Genomic DNA, 15110 nt, shown 5'->3' with positions numbered 1-15110 from the left:
AAGAAAAATTTATCTCTAATAGCACCATTCGAGATAATGTATTGCTATTTTGTGGAGTATTAAGATAATGAATTGGATATAATACTAAAACTGTAAGAGAACACTAAATTTTGTTAACCAGAAGAATAAGATTAGAATTAGCTAATATTTTGAATGCTTCTGTTCTTCTATACATGTATTTAACAATACATTTTTAATATATTAATCCTTTGTTCTGTAGGATGACTTCTAAGGGCAGCAGAGTATTCCTTGGTATATGTGCAGAATAATCTTGGCTATTGATCTTCACTGACTATTCTTATAACAAATAGTTATATTCTTATTTCATACTAAGCAAGTTATTTTTTTAAATTAAATTTTTGGGGGTAACATTCATTAATAACACTATATAAGTTTCAAGTGTATGATTTTATAATCGCGTATACTGCATTGAGTGTTCACCATCCAAAGTCTGCTCTCCTTCTGTCACCATATATTTGACCCCCTTTTCTCCTCTTTATCCTCCTTCCACGCCCCGCTCCCCTGTGGTAAGCACCATATTGTTGCTTGTGTTTATGAGTTAGTTTGTTTGTTGCTTTTTGTTTTATATCCCACTTATGAGTGAGACCATATGGTTCTTGTCCTTTCCAGTCTTACTTATTTCACTTGTCAATACTTTTAATATCCATTCGTGTTGTGGCAAATGGCAATATTTCATCTTTTTTATGGCCGAGTAATATTCTGTTGTATATATATATACCACATATTCTTTACCTAACCATCGGTTGAAAGACACTTAGATTGTTTCCATGTCTTGACTATTGTGAATAATGCTGCAGTGAACATAGGGGTACAAACATCTTTATGAATAAGTATTTTTTAAGTTTTCGAGTAGATACACAGAAGAGGGATTATTGGGTCATGTGGTTACTTTATTCTTAATTTTTTGAGGAACCTCTATACTGTTTTCCATAGAGGTAGCTCCAACTTACATGCCCATCGGCAATGCGCATGGGTTCTCTTTTCTTCATATCCTCTCCAACACTTGTTATTTCTTGTCTCATTGATAATAGCCATTCTAACAGGTGTGAGGTGGTATCTTATTGTGGTTTTAATGTGCATTTCTCTTATTGCTAGTGAAGTTGAGCATCTTTTCATTTATCTTTTGGCCATCTGTATGTCTTCTTGAGAAAAGTATCTATTCAGGTCCTCTGCCCATTTTTTAGTTGGATTGTTTGGTTTTTTTGGTTGTTGAGTTGTTTGAGTTCTTTAGATATTTTGAATCGTAGCCTCTTATTGGAAATACCATTTGCAAATATCTTCTCTCATTCAGTTGATTGCCTTTTTTTGATGATTTCTTTTGCTGTGCAAAAGCTTTTTAGTTCAGTGTAGTCCCATTCATTAATTTTTGCTTTTACTTCCCTGGCCTTTGAAAAACTCTGAAACCAGGGTCCATAAGTTTAGTACCTATGTTTTCTTCTATGTATTTTATTGTTTCACACAGACCAATGGAAAGGAAATGAGAGCCTTGAAATAAACACACATATATGGGCACCTGATTTTCAACAATGGAGCCAAAAACATGCATTAGAGAAAGGAAAGCCTCTGCAATAAGTGGTGTTGAGAAAACTGGAAAGCCACATGCAAAAGAATAAACTTAGATTGCTATCTGACACAATACACAAAAATTAGGCAATTTTATTGATGGCTTTAATACAAAATTGCTAAGTATAGAAAGGCATTGCTTATTTAAAGATATACTAGATATTTAAATAGCTGAGTTTAAATTATTCTTGTAATAATGACCTAAAACAGGAAAATAAAACGATATCTTTATATATTTTAGAATTTCAGTATGTAAAATTTAACTACATTCATCCAAGCAATAGATATCTGACTACCTGCCTTCAAGGAGACAGAGTAGAGCAAATTACAATAATATTGTGTGGTTAGTGCTATAATATAAAATAACATTAAAAAAAGAGAAGGAAATAACAAGATACAATAGGAGCTGAGGGGTGGGGGTTGGGGCATGCACATATAAGGTATAATCATGGAAGATTTCCTAGAAGAAAAGGTGATGCTTGTCAGTTTAAAATCTAAATGGTCTGAGACTCTTTGGGGTTATAGAGCAGAGGAAAACAAAACAGCGAGGCAGCAATGTACGAAACAAAGTATTAGGACATGTCACTGGTTCTTTTGAAACCATGATTTCTTCTGGTAAATGTAAAATAATCTCACTCCCTTTTCCTTTAAAACTATCCACAACCCAAAAAGATTAATCTGTGTATCCTCACAAGAAACTTGCATGTAGCTTTATATTTCAGTGGTTTTATTTCAAAAGTTTTTGTTTTCTCAAGTTATGTTGAATTTGCTTTCCAGGCAAAACATGTCTCATGTCTCCCCCTCTGGCCATCTAATTACACAGCTTGGTTTTGCTGGAATATGGCATAGCAGTCGGGGAATGACCCAGATGGAGTATTAGATATTCTAACATGTATTCTAACGAATAATCTAACTGAACTAAGGAGTTCACTGAAAGCTTAAGCAGAAGTAGAGCATGATTAGAATTAATGTTGCAAACACTTCAATTTTACGTACTCTGAAAACTTCAGAAGTGAGATGTTTTTAGGCTACAGTTTTTTATAGATTGGTCTCTATTAATCTGGTTCTGGTTACCTTTAATATTAAATATTTGAGCACCTGCTGGGCATCTGACGCCACTAAAATCTCTTTGCTGGCAATATGTAGTTGTGCATCTGATGAGAGAAACATTAATGAAGGGCTGGCATGTATCTCAGGGAAGAAAAGCCCCCAGAGGTGCTGCTTTTTGCAAGTGACTCTGACCAGCATACCCTGTGTGCAGCCTGGTCCCCCAGTATTCTGCCAGGGTTGACATCAGACTCTTAGGGCAGTATTTTTTTCCCTTAAGAAAGTGTAAATCTGTTATTTTATTGGAAGTGAGTACAAAAGAGATTGCTTGACAATCAGTTTGCTGGTTTTAGTCTAAAGCCAAACTTACAAACTTACATAAACTTTTACCAAAGGTTAGGTCAGAGTAGAGACTTCGAATCAGAGGTGGATTACTTCAACAAAGCAAGAAATGGGCTTTTTTCTTCAACCTTCTAAAGCAATAGGGGTATTTTTACCCACTAGAGGACATTGGGCAATATCTGGAGACATTTTTGGTTGTCACAGCTTGGGGTGACTAGGGACATCTAGTGGGTATAGGCCAAAGATGCTACCAAATATCCTCCAGTACACAGGAGAGTCCCCCACAACAAAAGTATCCAGCACTAAATGTCAGTAATGCCCAAGCTGAGAAACTTGCTAAAGCAAAGGCGTTGCCAAGGACAGCTCCTCTGGTAATACAGCCCGTTTAAAAACACTGAATCAGATTTTTTACACTCATGTTGAATAGAAAGTTGAACAATCCAGAACTCGCTTCTAGCTGACTGTATTTAGGGTAAAATTTCTCATATTTTAATGCTTATGGGCTCACATGCCAAACATTAAATGCAAATCATTGGTCCCCAACTCAACCCAAACTGTCCCTGCTCATTTTCCCCAGCATCCTGCTCCATTCTTAAGTCTCGGTCTGATACTAGGTTAGTCCCTCAAGTTTTGCTCTCTAAAAGGACTTGATTTGTATTTCAAAGAACTGGTAAGTCAGAGAATTTCCAGTGAGGTTTACTCCAGGTTAGCAGCAGTGTGGACATGACCACGGAGACCCAGAAGAATGGCCTTGGGTTGACTGGCCGGTATTAAAAACTTAATAATTATTCAAAGATTGCATGATTCTACCTGTACAAGGTTCCTGGAGTAGTCAGATTTATGGAGACAGAAAGTAGAAAGGTAGTTGCTGGGGGCTGGGGGTAAGGGAAGGAATAGGGCGTTATTGTTTAATGGGAACAGTTATTGTTTGGGATGATGAAAACATTTCCAAAGATGGATGGTGGTGATGGTTGAATGTACTTAATACTTATGAAGTAAACACTTAAAAATGATAAATTTCGTTTAAAAAATAATGGTCATTAAAATGAGGTCAAAATATAAGTGATTAGAATTCTCTTCACTACCTGATCACTGTGAATGACATATGTAAAGATGTTCAGATAGATAATATGGAGGAATGATGTCTATGATGACATATAATTTAGAGAGAGAAAGACACAGTATATAGAAGAACAGAGTAGGCAAATTGAAGCAACTCTTTAAAAAGCTGCTGTGTTGAGATGTGTTGACAGCACTTACCCATAGGAATTGGGAAATTTCAATCATTGCTTCCTCTCTTGTACTCTCTCTCTGCTTATTTGGTCTATAATGTTGATTTCACTGATTCTGACTTCACCACTGACCTCACTTTTTGTTTTTCCAAGTCTGGCACATAGAATCAGACCCAGTTTGTCTAAATCCTCCCTCCTTTAAGGCTTATACCATTGGTAGATCAACCACCCTCTGCCTCTTTCATCACCCTTGTCTTCTGTTGCATCAACTAGTTGGCATCTGACCCACAGATTTCCTCACCTTCCCAAGAGAGGTATAGCAGCAGGGTAGTTTAGAGAACGGGCTATGCAGTGAAACTGCTCAAGCACAAAATCACTATTTCCACCAGTTGGGCAAGTTATTTAATCTCTCAAAGCTTCAATTCCTCATCTACGAGACAGCAACAACAACAACAACAAAAAAATAGCACTTATCACATAAGATTACTGTAGAAACTAAATGAAATAATGTCTGTTTCTCGGGCATAGCCTGACACAAGTGATGGCCTTCAGTACTAGTCTTAGACAGTAACGGTAGCCGTCCAGTTGACCCACTGGGCTGCTGCTGTCTTCTTTTATGCTGTTTTTTTTTTTTTTAAATCCTATTTGGACCTGAAATGCTCCACTTAATGATCATAAACCTAGCATTTCATTTGCTAGTTACAGGACTTTTATTATTATTTTTATTGTGCTAAAAAGCATATAACATTAAATTTACCATCTTAGCCATTTGTAAGTATACAGTTCAGTAGTGTTAAATATATTCACATATTTTCAGATTTCCGGTACTTTTTCTTCTTGCAAAACTGAAATTCTATACCCATTAAACACTAATTCCCCTTCCCCCAGCCCTTAGCAACTACCTCTCTACTTTGTTTTTAAGATTCTACTTTAGATATTTCATAGGAATTGAATCATATAGTATTTGTCTTTTTGTGACTGGCTTATTTCACTTAGCATAATGTCCTCGAGGTTCATTCATGTTAACATGTTACAGGATTTCCTTCTTTATCGGACTGGATAATATTTTTGTATGTGTAAACCACATTTCTCTATCCATTCATCTGTCGATGGACATTTGGGTTGCTTGCACTTCTTGGCTATTGTGATGCTGCACGGGCTTTCTTTTTTTCTTTTTCTTTTTCTTTTTTAATGGTTTATGTGTTTCTATAACTATCCACAATACTTGAAATGTAGCAAATCTTAATGTTTTTTTATAAGTGAATATATGAATAATTAGTTCAGTGAGTGTTTAGAATATCCAAATCTCTTAAATAAAATTGTTCCATATCTTTTCATATTCAGCCTTTTGTTGCTGTTTTATATTTTAGCATGAAAATATGTAATAAATACTGTATGCTAATTGTTAATTTCTATGCATCAGATTTTGGGCTAAGCATTTTTGATGCATGAACTTTTCATTCCAATTCTATGAGGCAGGTATTATTATCATTATCCCCAATTTACAGAAGAGACTGAGACTTAGAGAAGTTAATTGATTTGCCCAAAGTTGTGTAGCCCATAAGCTGTGTAACCAGGTTTTAAATCCAGACTGTCTGGGGCCAGAGACAGAAAACTTAATCTCTGTGCTATAAATACTCCAGTATATGAACATTTTAAGGTGTCCCCACCCCTACAACTTTGTGAATGTTGGTGCCCTTTAAGGTCTAAAAAAAATTCTATGGCATTTCAAAACTGCTCTTTAGATATTTTAAATAACTGGTGCATAAAAATGGCACATATCTAACTTAGGGAAGTACTCAAAATAAGTAAAAATATTCATAGGAATTAAAGAACAAGATGCCATTTCCATGTCCTCTGTTGTACTGGAAGTGTTGATAAAATAAGGCCTCGTAATTCCACCCAAAGAATATTTGTCTTGGAAATGCCTAATAATCCAAAGTGTGGCTAGGCAAGGCAGCAAGCTCCAGCCCCTCCACTGTGCTGAGACTGCTAACACTTCTGATTTTTCTAATTTTCTTCCTCCCTTTGCTGGCATGTCTTCAAGTCTGGATGATGAAGAGATGTTTCAGGAAGCCACCACAGAAGAGCCTAAGGAGGGGTGGACATCCCAGACTAACGCAGGTATAGGAGGTTCCAGGAGAACGTCTCCAAGGAAAGGAGAGAAAGGAAGTTGATTCATTTGCTGAGTGAATGTATTGAGAGGGCATTTTCTCCGTTGATTATCTTGGAAGGCTCAGAAGTTTGTACTCTAGGAGATAAGCACATATTCCAGAGATGGTTTTGCCTTCCCTGCTGTCAGGGCCTCAACCAGCATCACTATCTGAGGGTTTACAGAGTGTTTGATCCACCAGCACAGGATCCAAATAACATCATATTAGATAAGAGAGCTCCCTTTACAGCAAATGGGTATAAGAGATGGCTCATGACATGCCACATCAGAACAGAATATATAGTATAACAACATAGGTCCATGGACAACATGAAATAGATACCACAAAACCAATTATCTCTGGAATTTACCTGACATTTCTTGATTTTGGAAAGAAGTTTCAGGAAACAGTATCAATGTGTATATATATATCTTATTAACAATTGTGTTAATACTTGTGTTAATAATGATTAATAATAAGTCTTTGTCTGATATCCACAGCCTATGTAAATGTAAAACTCAAAAGCAAAACAAAGTTGACCAATCAACAATCTCAATTACTTAATCCTAGCACAAAAAAAGTCCATGAGGGCAATCTTCATGTGGCCAAGACAACCCCATAGACTATCATGGCCAAAAGGAAGAAATTTAAGAATGTTTGAGAAGTCAGGGTTTTGTCTTTTTTATCCTGATTCCCTTGCTATCAAACATGAAATAAGATTTTGACAAGTGCTCATACTCTAACTTGTCTGAAATTTTTCTTTCATACCAGTGCCCAGCCATACAGTTCTAGAACACACTTAAGTACTGGTATTCTGTTCTGCAAACCTAACATAAAAGTCTCTTTGTAAAAATGTACCTGCAGTTCAATGAGATGTGTAAAAAACACCCCCACAATGTGACTTCTTGTGAAACCCTGAGTTGCAAATAATCGCATGCTTCCTTGAAGATCTGATTGTCCACGAGCTGAATCTACCATGGATTGCCTGAGAAGCTGCAGCCTAAATGTTACTTTCTAGAATCACAATCCCTTGTGTAGATCCATTTTTTAAAATGAAGTTTACCAAGAAAAGAGTTGAGCACTACTCAATCTAATAATCCTGCAGATTTAACCTGTTGTTTATCAATATTTGTCAACCACGTTCTGCCAAACATTTGTCTAAATGGCATCTACTTGTTGTTCTTCAGTTTTAACCAGCATGACTTCATCACTGTTGTAAACCTATTGAATGATGAAGTGAACAGAGTCCCTGCAGACTGACTAAATAGGGACGCTGTAATAGAGAATTGATGTACCTCTAAGAAAGTGAACATGCACTGTTACTGTTGGGAAGGAAACTGTTTCTGGTATTCTGATTATTTGGAAATAGAAAAAAGCATTTGCCAGATCAGTAACTGCATATACAACCAGGGGCTGTATTGATTTGCTCCAATAAAGAACCCTCTGAAACAGCAGCTGAATTTAGCCTAGTGACACTGATTTCAGATTTCCGGGCCCAGAACTTAATAGAATACAATTGTATTATTTTAAACCACCAAGGTTGTGGTCATTTGTTACAGCAGCTATATGAAACTAATAATAGCCATGTTGAGAGAAATGGAATTGAGCTGTCCTTGAATATAATGAACATTTTCTAAGGTCATCTTACCTGCTTCCAAACAGGAGACTTGAACTTCTTAAGGACCACTTTCATTAAGATCTGATATCACCATACTACCTGGAGAGCCTCAAGTTTAAGGTTTTTGTAATCTGGAGCATGAAATGTAAATAGACCAAGAAGGAGGACCTATCCCTTCAGCTCTTTCTTAAGTACCATTACTTATTCATGCATCCAGAACCCAGGGCTGCATCTAATGATGCCCATGCCTGAAAAACACTTATGTGTTTAGTTATGTTATAGAGGCCGAAGCAAAGGAATACTGTTGTGAATTTATTAGTTTATATATGCTTTTATAAGTAAGTGATTTTCAATTCCCATTAGACAATACTCAGTACTCCCAAATGAATCTAATTTCACAAAAAAGAATTTACACATAAATAACACTTCAAATCAAAATTTCAAAAACTCAAAATATAAATGGATGTAAAACAAGAAGGTGTGAAATGAGAGTTGACAAGAACATAGAAATTTAAGAAAATTTTCAAAGAAACTTGTAAAAGAAGACTAAAACATCCAAGGTAAAAGAGATTTGACTGAAAATATAATGAGGCTATTGAAGAGAGAAATGAAAACAACCAAGGAAATGAATTAAAATAAAGATGGGTTAAATGATCAAAGAAAAAGTAATCGTGATAGAAGACAGGCACAAATAATCCACTATCCATGCAACTGGAGTTTGTGAAAAAGAAAACAATAGAATAAACATTTGAAACGAAAATCCAAAACTATCTTTCACAAAGAAAAGAAGAGCTGAACCAACATTTTGAAAAGGCCCACTACGTTCCCGGAAAAATTATTCTGAAATTCTTAGACATATCCAAGTAAAACTATTAAACGTTAAAGGTAATAGGGGGAAACCCTTTGAGCCTGGAAGCAAACAGATCAAGACTTATAAATAAAAGCAAAAGGGCATTAGTCTTCTTGAGAACAATATATAAAGCACAACTATAAACAGGAAGCAGCTAAAAACCTATTTAGCTGTAAACATGGGTTACTTTTCATGCAACTGGAAAGATAACTCAGAGGGTGGAACCAAGAGTCCAGTGGATGGGGACAAGAGCCACTGAGTACTCCTAGGAAGTATGACGGAGTCTTAGTCAAGGAATTGGCAATATTTATCCAACTGAATTTCAGAATTTCTATGGACTAGTGACTACTATAGGCCTTCCATTTCCCCCCTTTTTGAAAGGAAATGTCTATAAAGACAGTTTCCTGTGCCTCTCTCATCATTGCATGTGCTATGTGGTAGGGGTTGGAGCAGATCACTTGCCTTTTTAATTCACAGATCTTCATATGGAGAGGAACCACTTAAGGAGTTACACCCAAGGAACTGCATTTGAAGAGCCTCATCTGCTCCAGGACCTCACAAGATTGTAGACTTTAATGCTGTAATGGAATGAGAACTTTGCAGGGTGCTGGGGAGGTGAGTGTATATCAAATGTGGAAAGAATGTAAAACACTTGTGGCCAAAGGGTAGATTTTGGAAGTTTTAAAACACGACCCCCATATTTTTTAACTCTCCTCCCATCAATCTGATTCTGTGGCTGCTTGACTAATATAATACAGTACAGAATAAAGATTCTATGTCAGTTTCAAGTTGGTAAGGGGGTTCTGGATAAACCTACCTTATAGGATTCTTGTTGAAGGGTGATCAAACATCACCTGGGGGATGGTGGAGGCTAAGGAACCTGATCAGATGTTAAGGCAGAGTGTTCTTGGTAAATTGACTTAGCAGCATTGGTAAATTGACTTAGCAGCATACCTGCTAAACCTAAATTTTATAAGAAAGCGCACAGATGGGCCTAGAAGAGGTTCAGGACCCTAACTAAAGTTTGGTCAAGCAAAGAATCTTTTTCATACAAAACCAGCTGCTTCCACTTCCTGTCTTTTGGGAACCCAGCTGCCCACCCTGTGAGGAAGTCAAGACCAAATGGAAAGGCCGTTTGTTGACATTCCAGCAGCCCCAACTGAGGTCCCAATCAAGCTATAAACATGTACTGTTAACCAATCGTAAATGAATCAGGGGGCTTCGGCTAAATATAAGTGATAAAGATTTATTCAAGGGTTTACAAACCAGAAAAACAACTAGGCTATATCCAGAATGCTCTAAAGAAGAAATAAAAGCTTACAGTTCTTATAGTAAAAAGTAGATTCTTAAGAAGAATCAGTCCTGCATTCTAAGCCTCTGTATTGGTTCAGGATTGTACTCCCCTAGCTGTCAGGTGGTCTGGATATCAGAACAGTCTTTCCCTAGGTCTTCAGAAGGTAATCAAGAGATTTAGTTGGAGGTCTGATGTATATATAGGCATTGAGGCAGGATTGTAAAGTTCAAAAGTCTAAGTTCCCAAGCTAGTCAAAACAAGAATAAAACTATTTCCTCATGCTTTAGCTTACTTAATTTTAGTAATTTAGCAGATTGACTACTGTGACTCCATTTTATTTCTTCACTGTGTTCATCAGTACAGAAGCCCTTAGGGGGACTTTAGCCCCAGCCATATGACTGCACTCATAGGAGAGACTCTGAGTGAAAATCACATAGTGAATCTCAGAACCACGAGAGATAACATGATTGTCAGCTGTTACTGCGACTGAAACCACACTTTAACTCAAAGACACCATACTGTCTCCCAGCAATCAGCAGTTGTGGGAAGATTTTCCAGAACCCTTTGTCGGGACCGATGATTGGCTTATACTCATGTCAATTAAGATTTTATGCCCAATGGACCGTTCAGTCACCAGATAGGGTGCGAGCCTATTGGCTGAGACTCCAAACCGCTCGCTCATCTGTAGGGTGGGCAAAATCCAGACTATCCACAAAGACCATAGGGGAGTAAAGAACCACAGGAAGTTGCGTTTAGAACTGCTTCCTCTAGTGGGGTCCAATGAACTCTTTCTTTTGGCAGCGAGTTCAGTCTTGGGGCTCGCTTAAGAGGAAGAACATTTTGATTGGCTGTTTAGTACAGAGACTCACGGGAGCCTCGACTAAGCACTTGCCATTATTGTCCAAGTCGCCCGTCAATCAGCTCGCCTCTGGCTGGGCGGAAACTGGCAGCCTTTTTGGCACCGCCTCTTCCTGGGTCAAGGCTGCAGGAGCTGGGAACCTGCCGCGTGGGCGGGGTGTCGCTGCCTGGCTGGGCCAGTTCCTCCGCGGTGAAGCGCGGGGAGTGCCCCAAGCGCCGGGCCCTGCGGGGCGGGCCGTGCGAGGGACGAACTCGGGGGCGGGGCCGGGGCGGGGCTGCAGGAGGCGGAAGCGGCGAGTGAGCTCGAGCCGGAGCCGTATCGAAGCCAGAGTCCAGGCCGGCGGAGCGGCGTCGGCGGGGTTGGCCGGGGCGGCGGGGCGCTAGAGCCTGGGCGGGCGGGTCGAAGGCAGGGGGTCTAGGCCAGGGATCGGGGGACGGGCGGGCTCACCCCAGCGCGGTTGTTGGAGCAGGCTGAGCTCCCGCCCCCGCGCAGTCCTGGGGAGGATGCGGCCGGGGGTCCCGGGGTGGGTCGGGCAGCGGCGGCTGCAGCGCTAGGGGCGCAGGGGGTGGGCGGCGGCGGCATGAGGCGCGGGGTCGGCGCCCGCGGGAGGGAGGCGCTGCTGGCGGCCCTGCCGCTCCCGCTGCAGCTGCTGGCCGTGCCCTGCCCGCGGGGCCGCGGGCGCTCTCGTCCCGGTCGCCGGCCGGGCCGCCGCTGGTGACCACTCGCCGCGCCGCCGGAGGCTTCACCCGCGCCCTCCCCCAGGACGCTCCCGCGGAGCTCCGGCCCCTTCGCCCGGTTCGCGGAGGCCGCAAGATGGCCTGGGTGCTCAAGATGGACGAGGTGATCGAGTCCGGGCTGGTGCACGACTTCGACGCCAGCCTCTCGGGCATCGGGCAGGAGCTGGGCGCCGGCGCCTACAGCATGAGGTACGGGGCGCCGCGGGTCGGGCGGGTGGCGGGCGGAAGCCTCTTTCCCCTTGGGAAAGGCCTGCATGACCCTGGGCCTTTGCCAGGCTCGGCTGCGATCAGGGGTGTCCCGGCTTCCCCTGCCGCGTGGCCATCAGAACAGAGCCATGGAGCCTCGGAGGCCTCTGCGGCCGGTGTAGGAGGGCTGCCCCGCTAGCTTGGGCCGGGGAACCAAGCCTGAGGGCTTCATTTTTTTTTTTTTTTTTTTTTTGCTATAAGACAGTCTGGCAGGATGGCTAGGTTGTTGGGGGAAGAGGCTTCCTTTCCTTGGAAGCGATTTACAAGTCACTTAGAGCTGAAGACAGTACGAAATGGTAGGACTTATATTGGGAAAATACTCTCCAAGGTGTAGTATTAGTTCCCACTCTGTTCTCCTTTGTAGTTTTTCCTAGTTGCAATTTTTAATCACTTGATAATACAGTAGTAATTATATCTGGAAGCAAACGCAGAGGCGAGACGCACATTAACTTAGTTATGGTTTTTATTTTCTCAAAGTGAAATTTTTATCTTGGGGGCTACCCTCAGACTGTTTTCTTTTGAAGAAAGCTTTAAGATGCAATGATTGCCCCACATACAGTAATGTTTAGTATCAAGTGTTTAGTATCTCTAATGTCTGTATCAAAATTATTCATTTTGAAACTGATCTGGCCTTTAACCTGAAGAATACTGTTTTTTAACTCCTGTCAGTTTGGCAACCCTTTTTATTAGCTTTATTGACTGTAAGTTCACCTGATTAAAGTATAAAATTTAATGGTTTGGCAGCTTTTCGTTAATGTGAATTAAGTGAGATTTTCCAAATATGTTTTTAAAGTAATGTCTAACGTCTTTGAACTGCTGTCCAGTTTCCCAGGATCTCTGAGCTCTAGGGGAAGGACAGGGAACATAAATGTCCTGAAAAAGAAAGACTTCTGAGTCGGAGCAGGACAGGGATGTTTAAGGCTCTCCCTGAAGTAGTCAGCTTTTAAATCTTATGGGGAAACTCTGGGCGATAAAGAACTCCCAGACAGGTGAAGGTGTTTCTTAGGGCGAAGAAGTGCTTGAAGGAAATCCTTCGCTCACCAGTCTCTGACCCTGATTCTGGCTGTGCTGGTCTCCCTGTACTTGGCACTTCTTTCTGTGCAGTTGTGCAGCTTTAGGGTTCTGGATGAGGTGCCTTATTTTCTGAGACAACTGTCCCAGTTGTTGAGGAAATTGAGCTACCAAAAGTCTTAGGGGTTAACTCAGGTGGGAATACTAGGGGCAGTGATTTCCTTGTGAAAAGGTGGGCCTCAGGGGCCATTGCTATTCCACGAGACCCTGGACTTTCAATTAAAGGACACGTGAAGCAAATTCAGTGTGTCTCCAGTTGCTTCTCAGTTCTCAATTATGTCAAAATGAAAGCTTGCTGCTGAGAACTTTGCTTGTTGAGGGTTATTTTGAGCTTTTAGTTTTTTCTCTAGAGTTTTGTTTTAGTGATTTGGCCAACTAATGAATTTTTTTTTTGTTTATGGTTTATTTTGTGAAAAGAAAATCTTGGTATGAAACCTTCTTAAAGTAGTGTCTGACATTTATAATTCTGTGTCTTTTACACCACTTTCCACGGGGAAACATTTTTTATTGAATGTTTTTGGTTATAAAGTATGTGTCACTTAATCTAAATTTCCAAGTATCTTTGAAGGCAAATATCATTTTTGTTATTTTTTAAATAAATTTTTGGTATGAGTTTGCTCTTACCAAACCCATGAGAGTACCAGTCTCTTGCAAATTCAAGACCCTTTGTTTGGAATTCAAATTCAGGAAATTCCAAAATTGATTTTATACGGCAAAAGTCTGAAGAGTGAAGGCTGTTGCTGGCCTTCGTTGATTGCACTTGCCCCTGCCCCATCTGGACCTGGAGCTCTGGGAGGGCTAGTATCAAATGGAAAGTAAGTCTACTGATGCCTGTTTTTCTCTCTTATTTGTTCTCTCAAGTTCAAGAAGTAAACTTGAGGTGCTAAACTTGAAATTATTTGAAAAGTGACTTCTTGATAAAAATTTACTTTGTAGGTCGTTTTGCATTTTTCTTTCAAAGTGAAGTGTGCTTACAGTTTGCTTTTGGATGGATTAAAATGATGGATTTTTATTAGGAAATGGTTTCTTCAGCTTTTTGGGTGGCTAGTTTGAAAGAATCTGACTTAAAAATATATTTGCATTAAATAATGTAGGTTGATAGTATTGGGGTATGTGGAGGCTGATTTTTGATGTTACCTTTGTTTCCCTCTTTTTCTTTGCTTAGGTTCTCGTGTGTGTGTGTGTGTGTGTGCGTGCGTGCGCGCGCGTGCGTTCTTCAGTATATACTATTGTACCACATTTGTATGAGGTAGCAGCTGTTGCAGATTCTATATGGCAGAGCATAAATATTTTTTAAAATTGTAGTTACAATATCAGGATTCTAGAGATGAATGAAGAGACCTTAGAAAACTAATAGACCAGTCCTTTCCTTATGAGCAGGTAAACTTAAGCTCATAGATGTTATTGATTGGCCCAAGTGGTCTGTCAGTGGCACTACCATTCCAAGTGAAGGCTGAGTTCTCCACTCAATGAATGAAGGCTGAAACCCTTTGTAACTTGAAATCTGGGTCATTCGTGTTTTGTGAAGTAATGAGTAGATGACTAAATAACTTTAAAAAGTAAAACTCATTAAAACTGAGAGGGTCTTTTGGGCCACCTGGTAATTTTCTTTCCATCTTACTGTTCACATGAAATTTATAATCTTGAATTCTTAAGAAGTAATGCAACTTCTTTAGATTACACATAAAAACTTTGGTATTCTTACCTTACAAGGGATATTCATTGGTCTGAGCCCTGTTAAGCTTCGCTATGGTATAAATCTGTTTTGAAACAAAAGTTATACTTTGCATATTCTGAAGTGGGAGGTTCACCAATAGTTTATAGATAATTTGCTAAATCAAAACTGCTTTGAGGTGAGGACAAATTTCCTATATTAACTGATGGGTTAAAATGTCAGTTTAGAGACCTTGTGAAATAATGGCAAAATTTCAACTTTGATCATTGTTAAGTTAGTAAAAGATTATTAAGGATATGGCTTATTATGTAGCTATTAATAGCAGATGATTTTCTTTTGGTCTCATGCTAAAACAGAATGTCCTTGAGTAGGTGACATGTCTTGGAAGTGTAGAAAAATTTT

General features: G+C 39.8%; 1 protein-coding gene across 6 annotated transcripts in view; it reads left to right on the top strand.

Annotated features, from left to right (window-relative positions):
• Nucleotides 1-11109: 11109 nt before the first annotated feature.
• The window catches only part of UBP1 (upstream binding protein 1), a 54588-nt gene continuing 50587 nt past the window's right edge, over nt 11110-15110 (top strand). For 3 of the 6 annotated variants that reach the window (XR_896038.2, XM_011362798.2, XM_011363061.2), the window contains exon 1: nt 11375-11905. Coding sequence is in view for 4 of the 6 variants with exons in the window: in XM_011362798.2 (XP_011361100.1) it covers nt 11793-11905 (113 nt within the window). In the remaining 2 variants the exon portion in view is untranslated. Of the gene's footprint in view, nt 11338-11374; nt 11906-15110 lie in introns of those variants that run through there. The other 3 variants (XM_011362869.2, XR_002782124.1, XM_011362946.2) reach the window with 3 other exon arrangements.

Source organism: Pteropus vampyrus, unplaced genomic scaffold (genome assembly GCF_000151845.1).
Source record: "Pteropus vampyrus isolate Shadow unplaced genomic scaffold, Pvam_2.0 Scaffold1, whole genome shotgun sequence".
NCBI classification, from domain to species: domain Eukaryota; kingdom Metazoa; phylum Chordata; class Mammalia; order Chiroptera; family Pteropodidae; genus Pteropus; species Pteropus vampyrus.
The sequence above is the reverse complement of the archived record's forward strand: the minus strand, read 5'-3'. Positions and strand labels throughout refer to the sequence as shown.